Raw genomic sequence first — 14,182 nt, forward strand, 5'->3', positions numbered from 1 at the left:
CCCTGCCCTATACGTGAGAACATCTCTATACAGCGTCCAGCGATGTACAGCTGCAGCATGTTTCTGCCTGTCATAGACTTTGACAAGCTACAGGCAGCAGGGCTGGATGCTGCACCTGTGCCTCCCGGACTCATCATACACAGCTAAATACACAGGGTGCATGAGGCCTAAGGGATCCAAAAGACTCAACAGATAAACACTCACCAGCCACTTTATTACTGTTCAATTGCTTGTTATCATAAATTGCTAATCAGCCAAACACATGACAGAAACTCGATGCATTTAGGCATGTAGACATGGTGAAGATGACTTGCTGAAGTTCAGGCCGAGCATCAGAATGGGGAAGAAAGGGAATTGGTTGTTGGTGCCAGACGGCCTGGTCTGAGTATTTAAAAAATTGCTGATCTACTGGGATTTTCATGCACAATTATCTCTATGGTTTACAGAAAATGGTCCAAAAAAGAGAAAATATCCAGTGAGCAGCAGTTTTGTGTGGAGGAAAATGTCTTGTTGATGTCATTGGTGAGAATAGGCAGACTGGTTGCTGCGACATTCAGATGGTAGGGTCAGAATTTGGTGTAAATATGAAAGCATGAATCCATCTTGCTTTGTATCAAGGGTTCAGACTGGAGGTGTAATGGTGTGGGGGATATTTTCTTGGCACTAGCAAGGTGTACCTAATAAAGTGGCTGGTGAGTGTATATGGCTTTATCCATTAAGTCCTATTTCAATAAATTATTATATAAACAGCAGAGCTAAGAGCTTTTTAGTCTTTACATGTCTGTTAAATGTGTCAAATATGTACCATAGAAAGAAGACTGTTGGAATTTTTCCTCGGGGCTGGCATATGTTAAGGGTAAAAATATTTTTTTTTGTAAAATTATTTTTATTAAGTTTTTGACGATTAGTATAGCCATAAAGACAGTAACAATACCCGCCAAGGCAGAAAAGTGTAGCATACATTAGGGCAAAAAAAAAAACCCTTGAACAAACATCAAAGGGTAAAAATAATTTTGATATTTTATTTCAGTTTATCAGACCTTTCAGAGAGCCCCAAGCTGACATCCTGGAATACAGAGACAAGGACTTCCACCATCAAACCTGAACCCGGAAAGATCACGGTTCTAAGACAAGAAAGGTATTTTGTTGGTCACATAGAGTATTTGCATTGTACGCTTTGTTGTCCCTCAGAAAAACCTCAGAAGCCTCAACTGTGTTTATAAAGAATGGTCCAACAGAAATTTGCTCTTGCTTCTTGTTGTGTCTTAAGACAAGAAGTAAAGGAGAATCTCTTCAATGGGACAAAAAAAATATTAGCAAGTGTTTAAACCTTTCCCAAGCCTATTTAAAATGAAAAAAAAAACGTTTTAGCTTTTATTATACTTTAGTCCTCATTTATATGGGAACTGAGGCCAGTAGTCTGTGGCTGTATGCTTATGCGGCTTGAGCTGCTAGGTGCTGCTTGAAGACATTCAAGTCTATGGGAAAACAGTAGCTGCCCAAACACAGCCCCTTGTGTCAAATTGTCAGTGGTGCAGGTGCAAATCAGCGACCCTGCACAGACAGTGTGCTTTCAGGGCCACTCACTTGCACACTTGTCAAATTGGGATGGGTGGGTGTGTCCAGGCAGGCACTGCATTCCCATAGACTTCAATGGGCTGCCTGCATGCAACACCTGACAGCTCAAGCCGCAAAAACACATCGCCTATTCATGGGCTATTCAGGCCTCAGTGCAGTGTAAATCTCAGAGCTGGATGAACAGAAATACAAGTATTTTAGCAGGTTAAACAGCCCTTATGTATGCATTTCATCTTTGTACTTCGCTATTTGCTTGGAGTTCAGCTTTAACCTTTAACTGCCACATTTCAGGGAGGATTTATGTGTTGTAATTCCCAAACAGGAGCCAAGCATGGAATGTCCTCACAGGCTGCCATCAGTAACTAGAAATTGGAAGGTGTCAGACCTCAAGCTAGAGGAGAGTAGGGGGGTCAGGGGTGTGCTGCCCATAGTTATCCCAGCAGACATTTATAAAAGTGCAAGACCTTATCAAGCAATCTATCTATCATTATCAGTAAATCTAGAACACCGATACATTTGTAAACTTCATTTTTTTGCAGTGACAAAGTGACACCCAAATCTACTGAGAACAGAACAACCACCAGGACTACTACAACCACAGTTGACAGGTAATATAATTCAGTGGATGGGAAAGTACTTATGATAGCAAAGGTTGTAAGTTTTCATTTGTTGCCAATGTGGTATATGGTTAGACATCACATGCAGGTACCAAAACCCACTCACTGTTCTGATTTTGTACAGCAAGATGAAGTGCCCCCTGGGCAGACTATAGTCTAGGACAGACCTTGCTTGTGTGGTGATGCCAGGGTTTCACACAAAAGTGTAAAATAGTGATATCTGAATGGCCATAGACTGATACACAATATTGCCAAAAGTATTGGGACGCCTGCCTTTACACGCACATGAACTTTATTGGCATCCCAGACTTAGTCTGTAAGGTTCAATATTGAGTTGGCCCTTTGTAGCTATAAGAGCTTCAACTCTTCTGGGAAGCTTGTCCACAAGGTTTAGGAGAGTCTATGGGAATGTTTGACCATTCTCCCAGAAGCACATTTGTGAGCTCAGACACTGATGTCAGATGAGAAGGTTTGGCTCGCAGTCCCTGCTCTAATTCATCCCAAAAGTGTTCTTTCGGGTTGAGATCTGGGCTCTGTGCAGACCAGTCAAGCTCCTCCACCCCAAACTCGCTCATCCATGTCCTTATGGACCTTGCTTTGTGCACTGGTGCGCAGTCATGTAACGTTCTCTTGGCGTCCATCAGATTGCCAGAGAAGCATGATTCATCACTCCAGTGAACGCGTCTCCACTGCACTAGGGTCCAGTGGTGGGTGCTTTACACCACTGCATCCGAAGCTTTGCATTTCACTTGGTGATGTAAGGCTTGGATGCAGCTGCTCAGCCATAGAAACCCATTCCATGAAGCTCTCTATGCACTGTTGTTATGATAATCTGAAGGCCACATGAAGTTTGGAGGTCTTTAGCTATTGACTCTGCAGACAGTTGGCAACGTCTGTGCACTGTGCGCTTCAGCATGCGCTGAGTCCACACTGTCATTTTACGTGGCCTACCACTGCGTGGCTGAGTCCTGTTGTTCCCAATTGCTTCCATTTTGTTATAATACCACTAACAGTTGACCATAGAATATTTAGTAGCAAGGAAACTTCACGGATGAACTTATTGCACAGGTGGCAACCTATTACCATGCTTGAATTCACTGAGCTCCTGAGAGTGACCCATTCTTTCACAAATGTTTGCAGAAGCAGTCTGCATGCCTATGTGCTTGATTTTATACACCTGTGGCCATGGAGGTGATTGGAACACCTGAATCCAAAGATTTGGAGGGGTGTCCCAATACTTTTGGCAATATAGTGTACCATCTTGGTAATGATTACCAGGCTGAGTATCTCTACAACCTTCCAGGAGTATACTATGCAGTGGAATGGTCAGCGATCCTTGAGGGTCATTCACTGTATTTTTGATCCTTCAAGTGCTAAAAAAAACAAAAAAGTTATATTTTGCAGCTTACCAATACCTAAATGTAGTGGTTACATTAGTTTACTTTTTAGGTCTTTTTCCTTTATCTTCTCCAAGTGAACCTGTTGGTAACACCATTCCTTAGGGTGTTTCTGCTCTGGATAGAGGAACAACCCCTGGACAGCAGCATTGTTAATCTGAGTAGTGTTCGATGCACTAGTAGATTTAGATGGGATAGAGTAGACTAACAAATTAAAACTAAGTTCCAGCTAACACTTTTAAGCAGTTAAAGCAACAGTTTTTTACTATTAGTATTGTAAGCACCCCTGTGGTGAATGTCTGAACAGCTTGGTCTATTAAACGAAGTTAAGATAACAGATTTACTGGCAGGTGAAAATAGAGGGAAAAAAAGCCTTAAATAGAACACAAATGCCATCAAAAATAATAATTAATAATACTTTTTTTTGTGTGGGGGGGGGTTAATACTACTTTAATTCTTCCCCATAGAAGGAGACCATATCCACTCATAAAGAGAAAGCCATGATTACCACAAGTAAACCTTGAAATATGGAACATCACTGCTTGCACCAATATGTAGCCACCCTGACTTCCAAACTGCTAATAAGAATTCATCAGCTTCTATCTATATTATTGACTGATGGGTTCTGACACCAAAGTGACAGGGCCTTTGTAAAAGACACATATGGCAAACAAAGTTATGTTTAAAAAAAAACAAAACAATGTATGCTCACACTGTTCTCTGTTTCATTGCCATATCAAAAACAATATAACATTTTATCAACTTCTTAACAGTGGAAACATTATCACAGACATCCCTAAGCTGACATCATGCAGTGATAACACGGAGACAAGAAGCTCAGCTGTACAAGCAGGACCTGGAAAGATCACCCTCCTTAGAGAAGAAAGGTAAATGCAAACTGGACCAGGCCCTTCCATCCATGTTATACATTTGATGGATTGATTATTTGTTGTTTCACTTGTGGCCACTATGAATTCACGCAAAGGACTTTCATTTTTTTGTTTTTTTTTAAATCAAAGGAAATGTATAAATCAAAGGAAATTGTAGCAGGTTTCTAGGAATGACAGTAGGAATGGCAGTAGGAGGCACTGGGAACTTGCATGCAGATATCTGGCAATTCTTGAAGAGCGGATAATAGATTTACATGGTCAGGTTTGGGTGGAGTGTGATGCAGATGTCTCCATGAGAGAGAGGGACAGAGGCATCTGCCTATGCAGTGCAGGGTTTAGATCACCCCCACACGTCTCAATGACACACACAGTTACCACCATATTCCCCACTTGTAATTACGAGGGAAGCCTTGCCCCATTCCTTCAAGATTTGCCACCATGTTGGAAAATGGCCGTGAACAACCATGAATGTGTTCGATGTTGGAAGTTGCCTTTATCAGTGTTTATGATAGCCCTAAATGGCCTAACTAGGGGCCAAGTGACACCATGGACTGTCAAATCATAGAGGGGGGGAGGGAGAATGAGGTGATTCTGGTCACCCTTTTTCTGGCCAGATACACAGAAATCTCATTCAGCTAAATGACCAAATGACCCAAGGCATTCTACCACCACTGATTTCTACTGAAACAATCTGAACTGTTTGTAGTAAAGAGATTCTAAATATTATTGTGATGGAAAGCTGGTTGATTCCTCATTGGTGTAACCAGCATTGGACAATAACATTGCTGCATCATCCATAAAAATCAAGATACATAAATTTATGACCAGCCCAAATCTCTTCATGACAAATACCATCAAAAACCAAAATTATAATTTACAAACTGAACTTCTATTTACAATTTTATTTCCTGTAATCTACAGTATAACTGCATGTAAATTATGATGGGGACAAACAATGGCCTGATCCTGTTGCACACTCTTTTTATATCTATTTTCAACTCACATATGTCACTGCACTTCTCTCCATGTCACAGATCATTCTGCTCTACTGAGGGACAGTTCTAGCCATACAGCTGTTGCTGGCTGCACATTGTCCTCTATGAATCTGCCCAACAGAGACTCAAGCCTCATTCATAAGGGCATATTTAGGGTACACCCATATGAGGGCTGTGTTTTGCCCTCACAGGATGCCCATGTGTTCTATGCTTCAGTATGCGAGCAGTCCCATTCATGTCAGTTGGGATGCAGCCGTTAGTCCCAATTTGACATCTGTGCGGGTGGGGATGTGTGTCCCTGAAAACAGTGTGAATTTGGGGACATTCATCCATATGGATGTCAAATAGGAAGCAGCTGCTGCATCCTAATGGACATGAATGGGTCTGTCTGCATGTGTATGGACCTATGCATTCTGGGTAGGCAAACATGGTCCTTCACATGGATGCTTAACCACTGCCCGTCCTTAGGTCGTTTATAAACCACCTAAGGCTGAAGTGGCTATACCAGGATCATGGTTGAGGCTAAAGCCATGATGCCAGTATTGTTTTTTTTTCAGCTATACAGTCACTGGATTACTTTTACAAGCAGCGGAAGGAGGTCCCCCTTCTTCCTGCTGCCTTTACCAGGCTCTCCCATCCCATCAGGACAGAGTGAGAGGAACTGTTGTTGTTTCTCCCAGTGTGCAGTGTCAGAAACCGGAAGCAAAGAGGATTTTGTCACTTCCGATTTTAATCTCATGTATACAAGCCATTACCAGCTTCTGAAAGCACCTGATCAAACTGATCTCAGTTTGATCAGATGCTTTGCAGGCCAGTGGAGAGATCTGGGGTCTAATAGACCCCAGATATCTCCATAAAGAGGATCTGGCATGGCCCATGTTATCACAAGGAATGTTATTCATTCCTTGTGATAGCAGTAGTTGATCCAAAAAATAATACCCAATTGGTGATGCCCAATTTTTTTGGTACAATACTTAAAAATCTCCATAGGCGATGCTGTAAGAGCCTTTAGGGTAACCAGTTCAGTTACACAGGAGGTCTGGTGCTAGAATTATTGCTCTTGCTATATGTTTTTACTGATACCTCATGTGTGTGGTGGGAACACCCTTTGAACATGCGTTTGCCTTTGTGCGTAAGCACCAGGGAATGGGAACACTTTCAATTTGTTTTTTTATTGTATTACTTTATTTTGAAAAACTTTTTACATTCTCTTTAAAAAAATTTTTTTATCAACTTTTAACTCTAAACTGGAAACCTTAAAGGCTCTTAAAGCATCATCTACAGAGATTTTTAAGTACTGTAAAAAAAACTGGGCATCATATTGTGTTTTTATTAAAGTGTTTCTTTCCATGCGCGTTTGCATTTGCACATGCGCACAGGGGAATAGGGGCACTTTAATTTTTTTTTCCCTTTTTTTTTTTTTTCTGACATTGTACCGGTTATTTTTATTTTTTGTATCAACTTTATTGCTATCACAAGGTATGAACAACATCCCTTCTGATAGCATGGGCCATGAAAGATCCTCTTTATGGAGAGATTTAGTGGTCATTCATTTTGTCACTTCCGGTTTCAGCTTTGTGTCTACTGGCCAGTTTCCAGCCAGTGAAGCAGCAGATCAGACTGATCTGTGTCTGATCAGCTGCTTTGGAGGCCAGAGGAGAGATCTGGGGTCTAATAGACCATAGAGATGATTGGGGATGTTCAGGTCCTCGATTATCTCTCAGGTCATATAAACGAAGGGTGCAGCGCTAAAGTTTAATGACAAGCGATATTGCACATAATGTAAACATATATAATAAAGTGCAAATCATGTGACTTAATAGTGTCAAACCAAATATGTCACTGAGCGTGACCACAAGGTGCATATAAAGTGCAAAGCAAAATATTATGCGTTATTCATTCGTGACCACACGTACATATATAAATAAAATTAAACGTATAGTCCAAAGCTTAAGCGTGAATCAATCCCAATACATAAGGTGCATGGAAGATCTCAAGGATTTCCGATAACTGGTATCAGTGTCCAGTAAGTGATGGTGTATCCAAATTTATAAATACTGCGCACTCACCAGATGCGCAATCAGTGAGCGCATTTCAAGAAGTAACACTCTTAGTAGAACCGTTGAAAGCTCCTGGTCTGGTCTGTCGCTCCCCACTGCTCAGTCAGCTGTCTGCCATGGCTCAAACTTTCCCTCAAATGGCTCTGTAGATGGTGGGAAGCTGCACTCCTCTCTCCTCCGCACTTACGATCGCAAGCGTGAGGAGCCATTTGAGGGAAAGTTTGAGCCATGGCAGACAGCTTGAGGTCACGCTCAGCGACATATTATTATTATTATATATGTTTACATTATATGCAATATCCCATGTCATAAACTTTAGCGCTGCACCCTTCGTTTATATGATCTTTTTGGAAGTTGGTTGGTGCCTTTTGGTGTTCTAGCTGCTATAGTGACTTTTAGCGCTCACTTATCTCTTTGTGTTTGTATCTCTCAGGTCACCTGGTGGAACTTCTCCAGTCTCCAGGTCTCTGGTGGGATGGGAGAGCCCGAGAGGGTGCTGCAGGGGTGACCCCCTTCTGCTACCTGTAAGAGCAATCCGGCAGTATTTAGCTGCTCACATTGCTTTTACAGTGTGCAGCATTGTTGGCTGAAAAAACTGCTAGCCAGTTCATGGCTGCAGATGCACCCATGAACCTAGTATCCCTGAATCAGCCAGAGGACATGCAGGTATGTCCTATAGCGCTGAAGTGGTTAAGTATGCCTGTGTGAACAAGGCCTTACAGACATGACAGACAAAAACAGGGCACCTTGGATGTTCCACCTTGGCTGTAGAGCTGTCATGCGTGGTGTCATTGGCTGCTCTGAAACCTTGTGGAGGAATAGGAGTCCTGCGTAAGTGAAATTGACCTACCATTTGTCAAGCCAGCTGCACAGCGTGTCCAGTGCACCAGTGTCAGCTCTGCACTTGACAGCCTATCAGTGCATGCCATACTTCAGTGTACTCTGGCATCTTACTCAGGTTACAGTAAGCTGATGAACACTTATCCAGATGTGAGTGTGATATTGTATTATTTCCCATTAAATATATTTTGTTTTAACCATTTCCTGCGCTCTGTCTGCTCTTCTCTTCTCTGATTTATACTAGATAAATGTGTTTTCTTTTGCTAGTTTGCTTGATAAATTGACTTTAATGGAAGATATTTATCAGTTTGGATTCATGATTTATAGATTCCTCCCTACTGATCCTGCCTATGCACTTGAAAAAAAAATGTAAAGAAATAAAAATGTAAACTAATATCAAGTTTAATGCATTCATCATGTACATTACAACCAAAAGACTTGTGCACACAGGCAGAAAAAAAGTGCTGATTTTAGACGCGTTTTTCTTTTTATTTATTCCCTATATCATAATAATATTATATAATATGGCATTTAGATTTGTATTTTAGAAGAGCATTTAGATGCATAAAAAATGCCCAAATTTTGTGTTTGGAGAGAAGCGTATTGGCATAATGCATGCATATGTGTGAATAAACGTGCGCAAATTTTTGTCATTTCAGTCTAGTGACTAGAACAAATGAACAAGCATTTCTTAGGTTGGATTTTTCTGGCAGCTCCTGGCAGAACGATCCAGCACTAAAGCGGAGATCCAGTGAAAATACAAACAATAAAAGTCAGCGGCTAAAAAAAACTGTAGCTGCTGACTTTTAAAAAAAGTGGACACTTACCTGTTCCTGCAGTATCTCCCCCCACAGCCAGTTTCACTGGCCACCCTCTGTTCCTCGCGCTGGCATCTTTAGTGTGGGCACCTGGCTGTGACAGCTTGGTGCTCACTGTGCATGTGTGAGTAGCACTGCACTTTGTGAACAGTCCCATAGTCTTCTGTGACCTGTCACGTGCCCCTGAAGACTACAGGAAGGGAGGGAGGAGGACAACTTCCACTTCCAATTGCCTAGTCAATCACAGAGGAAGTGGGAGCGGGTACCTGTCAATTTTAGGTACCCACTCCCCCAAGGCGCCAATCCTTAATGGGGAGCGGGGGACCAGTCTTTAAAGCGGAACTTCCCCTTTTGGGTGGAGCTCCGCTTTAACGGGATTATTTCAACATGCCTGTGTGCATGCAGCCTAAACTTTATTTACGGTGTTTTTTAAAATTTATTTAATAAAAGTAACCATGTTTACAATTATTATTGTCATCACATAACAGGGAGCTGCCAAAAGTCACATCACAAGCCAGTTCCACTACAAGGACAGTTGAAGCCACAGGTGAAAGGTAAGTGTGTGTGTATGTATTAAAAGTTAACTTCACCCAAAGCTGATATTTCATTTTAGATTGGGTAGTACTTGGTTCATTCACCAGCTTGATACATTTACTGTATCTCTTAGTAAACTCACAGAGCTGCAGACATCCCACCAATTATGAGGTCAAAAAAGGTTACATTTCTCTAAGGTGGCCAAATGCATTAGATGTCCACTTTGGCTAGGTTCATACCTGCAAAAATGATTGCCGCTGTGGGGTGACACGGAGATGCGTACAGGTGCCATTAATCTTAATGGCACCCACACATACTGGAAATTGCAGTGCGGCTTCCCACACTGGGACTCTCACTGTACTTTTAGTTACTGTGTGGACTACTATCAAAAATGCAGCAGGGACCTTTTCTTTGCATTTTATGGAGGCACAGCAGCCCACTGCCCACGAAAACGCAGACCACAGAGCTGCGCAAATGTGAACCTAGCCTTATAGCCATTATTATTATTATTATTATTATTATTATACAGTATTTATAAAGCGCCAATAGTTCGCTCAGCGCTGTACATTACAAAGGGGGACAGAACATGTGACAGAACAATACCAATACAATGCAAAACATGAGGGGATCGAGGGCCCTGCTCTTTCGAGCTTACAATCTAGAAGGGGTGGGATAGTGGTACAGGAGGAGATAGCTGTGGGGGATGGAGTGGTAGGAAGAGTGGAGGAGGTCAGCAAGTTAGCAAGGGGTGAGGTAGGCTTCCCTGAAGAGATGGGTTTTCAGGGTGCGCCTAAAGGAGAGGAGAGTAGGTGATAATCTGATGGGTTGGGGCAGGGAGTTCCAGAGGATGGGTGACACCCTGGAGAAGTCCTGGAGGCGGGCATGGGAGGAGGAGACCAGGGAACTAGAGAGAAGGAGGTCTTGTGAGGAGCGGAGTGTGCGTGCTGGGCGGTACTTGGATATTAGGTCAGTGATGTAGTTCGGGGCAGTATGGTGGACAGCTTTGTACGTCAGCGTTAGGATTTTAAATTTGATCCGTTGCGCAATCGGAAGCCAGTGGAGGGATTGGCAGAGGGGGGTGGCGGAAATGGAGCGGTTGGAAAGGTGAATGAGTCTGGCAGCCGTATTCAGGATCAACTGAAGCGGGGATAGCCAGCGGCGAGGCAGGCCAGTGAGGAGGGAGTTGCAGTAGTCGAGTCGTGATATGATGAGGGAGTGGATGAGCTGTTTAGTGGTTTCTGGGGTTAGGAACGTGCGGATTTTGGCGATGTTGCGGAGGTGGAGTCTGCACGAGTTTGTTAAAGATTGGACTTGGGGCTGGAAGGATAGGTTGGAGTCCAGAATGACACCAAGTACTCTGGCCTGTAGAGCGGGTTTGATATTGACGTTGTTGGATGTGATGTAGAAGTCAATGGGGGGTGGGGTTCGGGCTGGGGGGAAGACAAGGAGCTCGGTTTTGGAGAGATTCAGTTTAAGGAAGTGGAGCGACATCCAATCTGATATGTCGCTCAGTAGGTGTGTGATTTGGGCAGAGACCGAAGGGGTGAGGTGGGGGGTTGAGAGATAGATTTGTGTGTCGTCGGCATAGAGGTGGTAGTTGAAGCCGTGAGAGTGTATGAGTTGGCCAAGGGAGGAGGTGTAGATGGAGAAGAGAAGGGGCCCAAGGACAGAGCCTTGAGGGACCCCAACAGAGAGGGGGAGTGAGGGGGAGGTGGTAGCATTATAGGTAACGCTGAAAGAGCGTTGTGACAGGTAGGATGAGAGCCAGGAGAGAGCAGAATCTCTGAGGCCGAGGGAGTGTAGTATTTTGAGGAGGAGGGGGTGGTCAACTGTGTCGAAGGCCGCAGAGAGGTCAAGGAGTAGGAGCACTGAATAGTGGCCATTAGCTTTGGCGGTTAGAAGGTCGTTGGAGAGTTTGAGTAAGGCGGTTTCGGTGGAGTGTAGGGGGCGGAAGCCAGACTGTAGGGGATCGAGGAGGTTGTTGTCGTTGAGGTGAGAGCATAGGCGGGTGTAGACGAGACGCTCGAGGAGTTTAGATGTAAGTGGGAGCAGGGAGATGGGTCTGAGGTTGTTCGGGTCATTGGGGTCCAGGGAGGGCTTTTTAAGTATGGGGGTGATGTGTGCATGCTTCAGTGGGGAGGGGAAAGTGCCGGAGGAGAGGGAGAGATTAAAGATGTGGGTGAGGGAGCGTAGGATGGAGGGGGGGGGAGGTCGTAGGAATTGTGAGGGGATAGGGTCGAGGGGGCAGGTGGTGAGGCGGGCATCAGAGAGGATCTTGGAGACTTCCTCAATGGTAGTAAGGTCAAAGGTGTGGAGTGTTGGGGGAGCTTCAGTATGAGGAATGTAGGGTGGGGTGGGAGTGGAGGTCAGAGCAGTGGTGGGGCCGTGGGAGAGGGGTGATGAGGGGGTAGCCGAGTGAGGGGGAATGGGGTCGGAGGGAGTTTGAGCAGTGACGAAGTCCCTGTGGGTAATGTCCAGGGGGGGGGGGGATGAGGGGGTAGCTGTGTGAGAGGGGACGGGTTGAGAGGGCGTGTGAGTTGCGGCAATGTCCTTGCGAATTGTGTCAATCTTGTTTTTGAAGTGATTGGCAATCTCAAGGGCGGTGAGTGAGGTGCTGGGTGGAGGTGGGGGTGGAGAGAGTAGAGAGTTGAAGGTGGAGAAGAGTCGGCGAGGATTGGAGGAGAGGGCCTTGATGAGGGTCAGGAAGTAGGCTTGTTTGGCTGCGTGGAGGGAGGAGGTGTAGGTGCGGAAGGCAGATTTGTAGCAGGTGAAAGCTTGTTGGGATTTTGTTTTGCGCCATAGTCGCTCCAGGGCACGACTGCGTCGTTTGAGGGTTTTGGTGTGATCAGTCTGCCAGGGCTGGAGCGGTCGGAGTCTGATGTTGCGTGTGGTTAAAGGCGCTAGTGAGTCAAGGGCTGCTGACAGCACGTTGTTGTAGGCAGTCATAGCCAAGTCGGGGCAGGACAGGGGGAGGATGCGGTCGTGGAGTTGATCAGCTGCAGAGTGGAGGGGGGCAGGGTTAAGGTTGCGGAGGTTACGGCTGGTAGTAGTGTGACATTTGGAGGGGTTTTTGTTGGAGGACGAGGAGATAGAGAAGGTGATCAGGTTGTGGTCAGAGAGAGGGAAGGGGGTGTTAGTGAGGTTGTGGGGAGCGCAGCGGTTGGAGAAGACAAGATCAAGGATATTACCGTCGGAGTGGGTGGTGGATTGTATGCACTGTGCAAGTGCAAAGGAGGAGGTTAAGTGGAGGAGACGGGCTGTGTCCGGGTTGTCAAGGTTGACAGGGATGTTGAAATCCCCAAGAATGATGGTGGGTAGCTCAGAGGAGAGGAAGAAGGGTAGCCAGGAGGAGAAGTCTTCCAGGAAGCGGGGTATGGATCCAGGAGGCCGGTATATCACAGCAATCTTCAGGGGGGTTGGGGAGAATAGTCGGACGCAGTGGGCCTCGAAGGAGGAGAAGGATAGGGAGGGGGGGTTTGGGAGGACTCGGAAGGTGCTCCGCGGTGACAGGAGCAGACCAACCCCACCACCTTTACGACCGTTAGGTCTGGGTGAGTGGGTCCAGGTGAGACCTGCATAGGAGAGTGCAGCAGGGGAGGTAGAGTCAGTGGGCTGGATCCAGGTTTCCGTGATCGCCAGGAGGTTGAGGGAGCGGGAAACAAAGAGGTCGTGGATGGCGGTAAGCTTGTTGCACACCGATCGGGCGTTCAGGAGTGCACATGAAAACGGGGGGGAGATTTTAGGGAGCAGGGGGACAGATACTAGGTTGCGGTAGGACATGGCGGCGGGAGGGTGTTGTGCGGGTGAGGGAGGTGGAGGGCCAGGATTCGGGGAGATGTCTCCCGCGGCTAGGAGGAGGAGAAGGGTGAGAAAGGTGGCATGGGAGCGGGATGTGCAGGAGCGTGAGAAACTCCTAGTGGAGGTGTTCGGGTCAGTGGGAGAGTGGAATAATAGGAGGAGGTGGTGGGTGCCATAGAGGGGCGAAGGAAGCAGTGAGGACACAATATACAAATGTTTAGGAGGAGCAGAGGGATATAGTGAATGGATTTTGGGAATGGAGGAGAGGAAAATGAGAAGGAGTAGAAGAGGCATTGTGGGGGGTGATGAGAGCAGTAGTAGGGAGATGATAGCAATGAGGGGGAGATGTGCAGGTTTTGGGGTGGAGCAGAGGGGTAAAGAAATGAGATTTGGGAACAGAGGTAGTAGTATGAAGAGGAGTGTATTATATAAAGGTACACAGAGTGGGACTCAGGCATGTAAGAGATGTTTCCCAGGGTGTTTGCTTGCAGTCTGTCCAGCATGCAGTAGAGTTTCTTGCTGTTGTTGTGTCTTTCTCCTGCTTTAGTTCAACTGCTGTGTTTAACTGCTTCGCACTCTTTCGAAGCCGCACTCCGTCAGAAGCAGCACCCCCATCAGAGACTGTGCCCCCCATCAGAGATCTCCCCCATGAGCT

The 14,182-nt window shown here is 45.4% G+C and overlaps 1 protein-coding gene across 8 annotated transcripts in view; it reads left to right on the forward strand.

The window, feature by feature from the left end:
• The window catches only part of ZNF185 (zinc finger protein 185 with LIM domain), a 176,171-nt gene that overhangs the window by 102,109 nt on the left and 59,880 nt on the right, over positions 1-14,182 (forward strand). For all 8 annotated transcript variants that reach the window (XM_089651926.1, XM_089651929.1, XM_089651928.1 and 5 more), the window contains exons 23-26: positions 1,031-1,138; positions 2,118-2,186; positions 4,366-4,479; positions 9,684-9,749. In XM_089651926.1, the coding sequence (XP_089508052.1) occupies positions 1,031-1,138; positions 2,118-2,186; positions 4,366-4,479; positions 9,684-9,749 (357 nt within the window). The remainder of the gene's footprint in view (positions 1-1,030; positions 1,139-2,117; positions 2,187-4,365; positions 4,480-9,683; positions 9,750-14,182) is intronic.

Source organism: Staurois parvus, unplaced genomic scaffold (assembly GCF_062004578.1).
Source record: "Staurois parvus isolate SC_StPar_1 unplaced genomic scaffold, SC_StPar_1.0 ptg000668l, whole genome shotgun sequence".
Classification (NCBI taxonomy): domain Eukaryota; kingdom Metazoa; phylum Chordata; class Amphibia; order Anura; family Ranidae; genus Staurois; species Staurois parvus.